Source organism: Lathyrus oleraceus, chromosome 7 (assembly GCF_024323335.1).
Source record: "Lathyrus oleraceus cultivar Zhongwan6 chromosome 7, CAAS_Psat_ZW6_1.0, whole genome shotgun sequence".
NCBI classification, from domain to species: domain Eukaryota; kingdom Viridiplantae; phylum Streptophyta; class Magnoliopsida; order Fabales; family Fabaceae; genus Lathyrus; species Lathyrus oleraceus.
In genome coordinates, this window is record NC_066585.1 from 540,357,933 (window position 1) to 540,369,351 (window position 11,419).

At 32.2% G+C, this 11,419-nt stretch overlaps 1 protein-coding gene across 1 annotated transcript; it reads right to left on the minus strand.

Moving 5' to 3' along the window:
- Positions 1 to 2,530: 2,530 nt before the first annotated feature.
- LOC127107168 (beta-amyrin synthase) lies at positions 2,531 to 9,846 on the minus strand. The gene is made up of 15 exons (NM_001427059.1): positions 9,465 to 9,846; positions 8,838 to 9,023; positions 8,673 to 8,762; positions 8,375 to 8,572; positions 8,203 to 8,287; positions 7,935 to 8,101; positions 7,661 to 7,852; positions 7,355 to 7,588; positions 7,127 to 7,249; positions 6,939 to 7,037; positions 6,786 to 6,842; positions 6,331 to 6,699; positions 6,168 to 6,248; positions 5,976 to 6,059; positions 2,531 to 2,961 (listed from the first exon to the last, which is right to left on the minus strand). The coding sequence occupies exons 1-15, from the start codon at positions 9,663 to 9,665 to the stop codon at positions 2,851 to 2,853; spliced, it is 2,277 nt and encodes a 758-aa protein (NP_001413988.1). The 5' UTR covers positions 9,666 to 9,846; the 3' UTR covers positions 2,531 to 2,850.
- Between the last annotated feature and the right edge of the window lie 1,573 nt (positions 9,847 to 11,419).

The window sequence follows — 11,419 nt, forward strand, 5'->3', positions numbered from 1 at the left end:
TTTATTTAATAAAATTTTCGAGAAAAATTATTTCACAATTAAAAAAAACCTTATTTAAAGTCACTTGGTCAACCGTGTGTTTCTATGAAAGACATAAAGTATCATGTAATAGAATATTTATTGGCTGACTACCCCTACATGAAAACATATAACATATGTGTGAATAAATACTCTTCAAATTTGAACCACTAATTATTTTATTACCTTCCTTTTAAAATATCCTTTCACACTTTACCTGTTTTATAATTCTATATATTTACTATTAATTTACATTTATTTATTAGCAAATGAGTTATAATGAAAAGAAATGCTAACCAACTATAATCACCATTATAGTTTTTTTTTTCATTTTATTAATTAAAATCAATAAAAAAAATCTTTATAAAAAATTATATATTTCTTAATATTATTTCTCCAATTATAAATAAATATGTTGAGAAAAATATGAAAACGGAGAAGAGAGGGAGAGAGTATTTTATAATTTTTACTTACATACTAAAAACAAAAGGATAAGCATATCACAAAACTTTATATAAATAATTTAAATTAAAATCAAAATTAACAAAATACGATTTATATTCTTGACGCGTGTATTTATTAAAAAAGTGGACAAACGGACACGGGATCCACTTTTTTAAACATGTACATCTACGACACCGATAATGAGCTACATAATATAATGCAGGAAAATTCACAGATGCACCAAAATGTATGAAAGACAGACGTCGTAAAAAAAGGTATCCCAAACAATTCTTGGATGAAAGACGTCAAGACACTGACTCATATCCCGAGTATATGAGAAGGTTTGATGAATCTATATCGTTAGGTAGAGATAGGTCTGTCGATAATAGATGGGTGGTTCCTTATAACCCTTGGTTACTGTTAAAGTATGATTGTCACATTAATGTAGAGATTTGCATTAGCATTAAAAATAATAAGTATCTATACAAATATGTGTACAAGGGCCCTGATCGTATGGCTATGGAGGTTCATAAAGGATCATACATGGATGAAGTTCAGCAATATGTTGATGCAAGATGTATTTGTGCTCCCGAGGCATTATGGAAAATATTTCGATTCACTTTTTATCGATTATATCCTTTGATTGAAAGATTGCAGATTCACTTGCCGAACCACCATCAAGTGCGCTTTTATGATCATCAGCGAATTAAAGATGTGTTAAATAATGAACGCAACTCCAAAACAATGCTCACACAATTCTTTGCATTGAATATACGGGATCCACAAGCAAGAAATTGTATGTATAGAGAGATTCCATAGTATTATTGTTAGAACAAGCGGGACATGGAATGACATCGTAGGCGGTCAACAAGAAAAGTTATCGAGAGAATCTATACGGTATCACCTTCGGAGGGAGATAAGTTTTACTTGCGACTGTTGTTATCTCATGTCACAGGTCCAACCAGTTGGGAATATCTTCTTATAAATGATGGCACGACTTTCAATACATTGAAAAAATCAGTCGAGAATAGCGGATTTCTAGAGACTAATCATAATATTCGTGATTGTTTGGTTGAGGCTACGGGTCTCCGAATGCCATATGCTTTACAGAGGTTATTCATGACGATTTTGATATTTTGTGAACCTACTAATGTTAAAGGCCTTTGGAATGAGTTTTTACACATATGGCAGAGGATTATCAAATAACTAACAATGTTGTGGAATCAGGCTTGACTAATATGTTGTTGAAGGACTTGAATGAACTCTTAAATGTGTTCTTTATAAGGTAAAAAAACTATATTACACTACTTACTATTAATTTTACTATCTTTTTCTCTAAAAAAATTCTAATTGAAGAGTTTTACATTTTTTCTTTACCACGGAAAACAATTGCAGGGAAAAAGAAAATACTTCGAATAAAGATTTCATGTTCGACATTCCTCTTAAAGAACGTCATTGATTACATAATATCACTAGTATTTTGCATGCTTCAATATAATTATGAATATCTTTATTTATCATTTTTAAAGTGTAATAATATTATTTTTAATGCGACATATAATATAAACCTCATAAAAAGAAAAACAAACATTTATTTTTCTCTGCTGAGCGCTAGTGTAATAGAATATTTATTGGCCGACTACCCCCTACATGAATACATATATCATAACATATGTGGGAATAAATCCCTAGAACCTCCATTTTGATAGCTCAAAACACTAAAGAGGATTCAGAGATGGATAATAAATCATCTCACTCCGAAAAAACTTGTGTTCCAACTAAAATATGAATATTCAAAAAAACAAGATTGAATACGAACTGAATTGTTAGATTCAAGATATTGGTTGAAAATAGTTGATATAATAATATAAGTGTGTCACCTACAACATGGTCAGATAGTGCACGATGGCCACCAAATAACACTACTTTCTTTTCTTTTTCTTACTACTTTTATTTCTTGTAAACTTTATGAAACCATATTTTTGGTTATATTTAGTAGTAAGACAAAGAAATGCACAATTTTTTGAAAAATAATTAAATAAGTTGTAAAACAGTTTCAATTTTGTCATATTATAAATCACATTTATTCAATCCCTTTAAACATATTTAAAATATGAAAACATAGGAAATCATAGGATAGGAGCAAATATTAATATATTGTTAAAAATAAATATGTAAATATTCTACCTATACTTCATTGTTGTTATACATCTTGCAGCAAATACTACCTTTTTTTTTTTTGGAGGTAGACATCCATTTTAGAAAGCAAAATATGAAACGACACATCTATTGATACATTCACAATCTAACATGTAAGAAAAAGCAATCATTTGAGTGATTCTTTCTTTAATGATATGGATTTGTCCTTTTTGTCCTCTTAGCTTTTTCTCAAGGCAAAGGGACTCGTCTACGATACTCAGCTAGAGCCCATAGTGGATATATATCTCTATACATTGGATAGTGCAACATGCAATTTTTCATGAATACTCCTGTGATTTCCTACAATAAGACAAAAACCAATTCATTATTGTTGGTTACAATTCATAAGTACACAAATACTAATAGAGATATCATCCAAAATATGTAAATACAAATTCACACCATGTCTTCTTATATGTGGATCATCATAATGGTCAATCCTAGATAAGAGAAAATACCTCTTTAAAAAGAGGTTTGATATAATAGATGAAAGTGTACTATTTTCAATTATAAGTTATTTTACAATTTCAACGCAACTTTAATATAAACTTTTGTCTAATATACTATTTAGTATTTATTATTATTTCTTCTTTAAACTATGAGAAAATCCATAATTCAAGTGTTCTAACAGATTACCGCAGGGGTGTAACTGATAATTGTGTGAAAAAGTAACAGGCAAAATTTAAAAAGGGAATTCTCGAAGTTGTATTCGGTTACACATTCACAGTAACCGATTACCAGTGTTATAAAATTGTTTTTGTTTCAGCTGTAACTTATTACAAGTTTTGTGGAATCGATTATGGATAATTATTTTTTATTTTTACCTTTTGTTACTTGTATCTCAATCCAACTATTTTGTATATAAATGTCAAGGGACATCCTCATCTATGATTAATGAAAATTTAAATTCTCACCCTCAATTACACTATCTAATTAAGCACGTTGTTGAGGCCTGAACTTTAGAAGATCAACAAGGAAAATTGGTTTACCTCAAAGACTCTAAGATTATGAGCTGTTTCGAGACAACAAAGTCAATGATGATGGTGATTTCGTACATTTTTCACTTATGGCCGAATCTAAAGTCGTTTGAACGGAAGACGATGTAAGTGATCCAAAAATGCATTTGTGCTATGAATGAGGAGTTGTAATCTATTGATAAGAATAATACTTGGGATTTGGTTGATCTTCTGGACGGGAAGAAGTTGATTGGTGTGAGATAGGTGTTCAAAGTGAAGGCAAATCCCAATGGTGAAGTAATCAAGCACGAGACTCGATTAGTTGTATAGGAATTCTTGCAAAGAGAAGGCATAGACTTTGAAAAGGTGTTCACACTGGTTGCTAGGATTGAAACCATTAACCTAGTTGTTGGTATTGCAAATAAAAACAATTGGTCCATCTATCAAATGAACGTCAAATGTGCGTTTTTGAACAGACCACTTAAAGAAGAGGTGCATGTAGAAAAAAACCCTGATTTTGTTGTAAGAAACCAAGACTTAAAGCTCTAAAAGTTGAAGAAAACACTACACGATTTGAAACAAGCTCCAAGAGCTTGGAACAAGAGGATATGTGATTTTCTAAAGGAGATTGGCTTCAAGAAATGTGTATCCGAGTATGGCGTGTATGTGAAGACGTATACAAGTGAGTGAGTGATTATACTTTGTCTATATGTAGTTAACTTATTGGTAACATGCAATGATAAAAAATGAGTTTCAAAGTTCAAGAGTGAACTTATGAAAGAGTTTGATATGGCCGACCTTGGCCTTATGATATATTTCCTTGGAATTGAGTTCCACAAGTCTAAAAGGGGACTGCCCATGCACAAAAGGAGGTATGCGCTTGAGATATTAAAGAAGTTTGAAATGGAGCATTGCAATGCTGCCATTACTCTAGCTAAATCGAGGCTACAGTTGTCGAAGAACGAGGGTGACCAAGATGTTGATCCAAATCAGTATAGAAGGTTGATTGGATCCTTGCAGTATTTGTGCAATACGCGATTGAACTTGGCTTTTAGTGTTAGTAGTGTGAGTAAACTCATGGAGATATCAAAGGTGTCTCGATTGACAACAGTAGGGAGGATCCTAAGATACATCAAAGAATCAAATGGCTACAAATTTCTCTTTTCCGCGGCGGACACGAGCAAAAAATGCAATTTACTCGATTTTACCGATTCAAAATGGTGTTGAGATAAAGATGATTGAAAGTCTACACCTGGATTCATCTTTATGTTTGGAAAAACACCAATCTCTTGGTGTTCGAAGAAGGAACCAGTAGTTACACTCTCATCTTATATGGCCGAGTATATTTTCGCTTCATTATGTGTGTGTCAGGCCGTGTGGCTACTGAATCTATTGAAGGAGCTAGGCAACAATGAGAGTGATGTTGTTACACTCTTAGTTGATAACGTTTTTGCGATTAATATTGCTAAGAACCCAATTGCACATGGGAGGAGAAAAACACATTTAGATGAATTCCATTACTGGAGGGAACTTGTTAGTGAAGGAAGATTGAGATTGAGATATTATCGAAGTGAATACCAAGTGATTGATCTATTGACTAGGGAGTCAAAATTGAAGTGTTCAAGAGGTTGAATACAAACATGGGCGTGGAAGACTTGGAGCACTTGAATTAAGGTGACTTGTTATGAGAAAATCCATAATTCAAGTGTTGTAACCAATTACCGTATGGGTGTAACCAATTACATTTGTATGAAAAAGTAACAAGCAAAGCTGGAAAAGAAAATTCTTGAAGTTGTAACCGGTTACACATTCGTAGTAACCGGTTACACATTCGTAGTAACCGGTTAACACTGTTATGAAATTGTTTTTGTTTCATGTGTAACCGATTACATATAGTTATTTTCTGTTTTTACATTATGTTACTTGTATCCCAATCCAACTATTTTGTACATAAATGTCAAGGGATATCCTCATCTATGATTAATGAAAATTCAAATTTTCATACTCAATTTCTCTCTCTCTCTTTCGTTACAATTCTCTAACATCTCTTTCATGTGTAATTAATAAATAATATTATTATAAAATTATACATAATTTCTTTTTTTCATATAAAATTATTCATGTTTCTTACCTGGTATGAAATAGTTATAGTATCTCATAATTTTATACGGAGGTGAGTAATATACAAGTATCTTAAAGGATCATTGGCCATAATTTTTTATTAGATTATATAATGCTAATAATTATCATCATTTTTTCCAATACCTTGTTGAATGCTAAATAAGCATTAAAAAATTCTATTACAAAATAAGCATAAATAAGTTCAATATTATATAATACAAAAGGATTGAAATGAACCTGTTGTGGCCAATCGCCTTGTTCTAATTGGGAATTAATGAGCAATTTTGCTGCACGATGAAGAGGAGTGGGGTCTCTCTCTGACTGTACATAAGAATTACAAAGAAAATGAAATCACGTACTTTAATATTTGAACTTTTTATTTGTAATGAAATGGGTATATAATCACAAAGAGATTTGTTAAAACCAAACCTGGCCGGCATGAATTAAACCCATAAGAGCCCATGCAGTATGTACCACATTTGACCGGTTTCCTTCCAGAGGTACATATATCTGCACCATTATTATTCTTGATTCATGTTAATATTTAAGAAATGATTTGTAACTAATTGACAATAATGATTCAGTTATGAACCTTTTTTGGGCTTGAAAGATAGCTTTCCCCCCACCCGCCGTCCTCTCTCTGTGTTGTAAGAAGAAATTTAACACCTTTACGAATAGCAGCACAATTGGTATAAGTCTTTCCGGCGGCCGCTAAACCGCCAAGAGCGAACCAAGAGCCATAAGTAAAGCAAACTCCCCAGTTTCCATACCATGAACCATCCTCTGTCTGCGTATCTTCAAGGAATCGAACTGCATTGAAAATGAAATTTTCTATCTCTTTCTTCCTATGACCCGGATATAACTTCTTGAATAAAACTAAAGCTTGAATTGCTGATCCCGTGCACTCAACATATTCATGTTCAACAACAATGTCCGCAAAAAATTCTGTAGGATTGAGTAGCTAAAAATAAATAACACAGGTAATTAGTTTATTAACCAATAAATAGGTTTCCTCCATGTATGATTGCAAATTAAGGAAATACTTACTTCTAACCATTCTTGAGCTCCTGCGGGCTCCCAGGCTGCCAAACCTCCTTTTTTACTCTGCAATTATTTCTACAACCATGAGTTTTCATTGAATAAAGGTATTAACTAATCTGTTAACTAAAAGAATACCAAAATAAATTTAACATTACTTGCCTGAAGCGATAGTAGGAGATTGACAGAATCAAATAGCCTTTCGGGTTCCATCTTTTCCCCCACAATTTCTGGAGGCAACAATGATAAAAGTAGACAACACTGAAACACCACACAATAGTACCTTTATTAACATACATGAGAAAGCTTATTAACAAATCAAGTTGTTCATAGGCTATATTTGTAGCTACCTTTAAACCTTCTGCGGTGCAATCAGAAACTTGCCATCCGTGGTCTTGATCAGAGAAGGTCCACGAGCCTTTAGAAATATGACGATGCATACTCTTAAAATCTCCGGAAGGATTCTCTGTAACCTGTGACATAAGATTATAAGTTTTTATATGAAATAAAGATAGCATGAATATTGTTTAAATTCTTGATGACCACTACCTAAGTAATAAAAATTGAAGTATATATACCTGAGACTTTTTGATGAAATCGTGTCCTTTTGCAAGTGCAGGTTTGATTTCCTCAATTAGGTTAGTGGCAAGCAAAGCTTGAACGGCAAAACCAGCATCCCATTCTTGACTACCGAAACTCTGCATGGTCATTCCATCTTCAGAAATCCACAAATAATCTGGAACTCTTGCTATATGCTTCTTGAAAGCATCTCCATTTGGATCTTCCACCCAACAAGCAAGCATACATAAAACCTATGAGATAGTTTAGCTTGAGCTGATGCATATAGTTAATTAATCAATATCCTTCATTTCTATGCTACTTACCTTTTCCACACAGCCAATAGTAAGGTATCGACTATTCTCATCCTCGTAGTGAATATGCTTCATTGTTACTTCAAGAGCTCTTTTCCTGACCAATTTGTTGAAAGGCCAACGAGTCAAAAGTGGCTCGGTGAAAATATACAAGCTATCCCATATAAGATCTTGTATCAAAGGATGAGGATAGTAAATATCTTCCTGTGAGACATAAAATGGATCATAATCCCTCCAACAAATGAAAATTCACACATTGACATTAATTCAACAAAATGGCTCTCACCTTTGCACATAGATGACGTGTTTTCGTCCAATTAATCTTTTCATAAGGTTCAGTATGGAGTTCTTCTCGCAACTGTAAAATGAGCGGTGTGATAGGACCCACAAATCTTTTTCCATACAAATAAGACATAGGCATGTATACCAATCGACAATAACACCACATTTTAGCTACAATTAAATCAAGAGAGAAATGAGATACTATAATAAACTCACAATTGAATAATTAAACATTGTATACATAATATCACAACGGGATCAATAAATTAAACCTGGATGCATAGGAAGAAATGAAGGAAGGATCCAAAATTCAGGGGGCATTGGGTTACTTCCCAACCAATCAAACACACCAAGTATCTATAGATAAAATATATATTTTCATCAGTAACATACAAATTTACATGTTAACTCTAAGTTTTTATATTGCATAGGAAAAAATGATACCGAAAGCCAAGTTTTCCCCCAGGAAGGTATATGTGTGACACCACCGTGTTGACGAATCCAATTTCTTGCTCTAACGCAAGCATTGTCTTCACCACCATCAGGCCCTTCTCCGAGAATCCGCATACATATATAGTTGAGTGCAGTACAAAACATGGTGCTATGACCCTCAATGTGAAGCCCCCACCCTCCATCTTCGTTCTTCAAATGAAACCACAATAAGGTTAATACAAATTGTTCATAATCAACACCAAGAACCCTCAAATTCTATGGTTCGACTAGATTGAATGATCAAGTGTACCTGGTGGCAATATATATAACGAAGAATCTCTTTGCGATGCTCTGGTGGGAACACCGAATCAAGATGTCCAGTAATGTAGACACAGAAAACCTTCAAATAAAAAATGAATTAATATTGTTTCACTCAACTAATTATATTCATATTGAGTGTTAAGTAAGTACTCACCAAAGGAGGCATGAAAAATAGAGGACCTGCAATTTGAGCTGGCCAATGACCATCACTGGTTTGCAATGCTGCTAAGTGATGTGTGCCTCTTCTCAATGTTGTTGTAGTTTTTTCATATGTTATTTCTTCTTCATCTTCTATCTTTACGCCGCCTATTGTTTGCTTGAAGTTATTTTCTCTAAGAACCTACGCAAACAAGTCAAAGTGAAAAATACATATTATTTCATCTAATTTAAAATGATTTTTTTTATAAATAATATCATCTAATTTATATTATTTATATCACTCTCAGTTAAATATTTTTTTTTATTTATATTGATGGTAAGTATGAATACACTAATATATGATAAGAATATTCTAATAATATGTTGTTTATGATTTATATTATTTATATCACTCTCAATTAAATATGATAAATATTATGAGATGAATATTTGGCAGAGACGTATGAATGAGATGAGTTATTAACTATAGTTTAATTTGAAGTATACGCAGGTATTGATCTTTCTGCATAGTTATTTCCGCAAAATAAAATAATATAACTTGAAAGATACGTAATATATGATCGAAAAAAAGAAAGTAATATGTTAACTAAGACGGTTATAGATGATGGTGACTCTGTGATACCTGAAAACGCCATAGGAGATCACCACATGGCTTAACCTCGAAGCGGTTGTTGTAGAAATTGCGACGAGCTTCTTCAACTTGAGCTCTTTCTTCTTCACTACCTGCTTCTGGATCATACTCCCATGTCTGTCTTCCAACAAAGTTGTTTGTGCTGAACAAATATGGATCGTTACCACCTTCTGCTATCTTCAACCTCCACATCTTTTTAGAGAAGGTGGTGTGTGAAGAGGTGACGGTAGCTATAGAAAGTAATGAACTCGTTGTTTATGAGGGAATTCTCATTTCTATTGCCGCTACTTATATACCATTATCTTTTCTTATTTATTAATTAAGGGACCACAGTTTTCTTCATTTCTATAATCAACTATTTCATGCGTTTTGGACTTAACTTTTTATTTCTCCATCATCGTTTTTTTTATTTATATTTTCCCTGGGATGCCACACCTTCCAACATGTTTTTTGTTTTCTTAAGTATTTTTAAATTATACCTTGCCTCTCCATACCTTTGTATTTTTGTATTTGTTTTTTAGTGCATAAGTACTTTGGATGAAAAAGAAATGAGAGATTGTGAGAATGAAAAATAATTATATTATTAAATTAATGAAATTGAATTATACAAAGTTACTTATATTTTAAATATCTTACCTAACAAACTAACTCACCGCACGTATTAAAAAATCGAAGTATAATTCTTAAACACACTCTATTTTTTTAATATATAATATATTCCGTCAATTATTTTCTTTATTTTCATCTTGATACTATCAGTTTTGTAACAATTCCGCGTTTTTTCTTTCAAGTTTTTAAAATTATTTCCAAGTAATTTTTATTTTAAAAAATATTATTACATTTTTTGGCATACTTATTTTCATGTTTAAAAGGTTGGAATTTGATATTTCTATAAGAATAAAATTTAATTAACTATAATTTTTCACTACTACTCACATTTATTTTTATTTTTACATTCTATCACTAATAAATATTATAAACATTCTTAGAAATTTTAATTTTTAACCAAATACTTAGAAATATTATTCCTAAGAATAATAATCATATGAATAAGGTTTAAAGATATTTTATAAATTGAAACACACACCATTTTGATCCTTCCGTTCTGTTTTGGAATTTGGGGTCAGACATCAACTCGTTTGAAAATTGCATTACGCGCAAAATGGAGAGAGGAAATAATGTTGACTTCTTAAGGGATTGTTGGATTGCACAAGAACCTCTATGTAGATATTTTTTTTTTGTTATGTTTGACACTTTTTAGAGGTCTCGCAAAATTAGTGAAGTTGGTTTTTGGCTTAATGGTAAGTGGATATAGAATTTTGTGGGATTCATCAATATGTGATTGTCGGATTCATCAATGTGTGAATATGATTTTTTCTCAACATTTTGAATGGAGTTTTCCCAAACTCGAAAATCCATGACAGGTTTGCTTGGTGGTGCGATCCTAAGGGTTACTCTGTCAAATCAACTTACTCTAAATTGAATTCTTGTGTTATCATTGATTCACATCTTAATTCATTGCTGAAGCCAGTTTTGGCTTGCATTTGAAGAGCTAATGTTTTAAGTAATATTCAAGTGTTTTCTTGGTGTCTTCTTCTTAATAGGCTCCAAACTACATATAAGCTTGCAAATCATTGTAGGTGTGCATAGTCTTGTGTGTTCGTTATGCTTTGATTCCGAAGAAACCCATCGTCACTTGTTCGATGATAGCCATGTTTGGTTTATCTAGTTTTAACATTGATGATATTGATATTATTGATCATTGGTTGGTTTTTGACTTTGCCTTGAGAGGAAGATCAAAGAAAAATTAAATAATTTTTATATGGTTAGCTGTTGTTATGGTTGAAGCAATACTCTTTTTAATTATGGATCGAAAGGAGTCCGAGATATAGATATGATCGCAAAATCATTATGTTGAAATTGGTTCGATGCTAGATTTAAGGAGC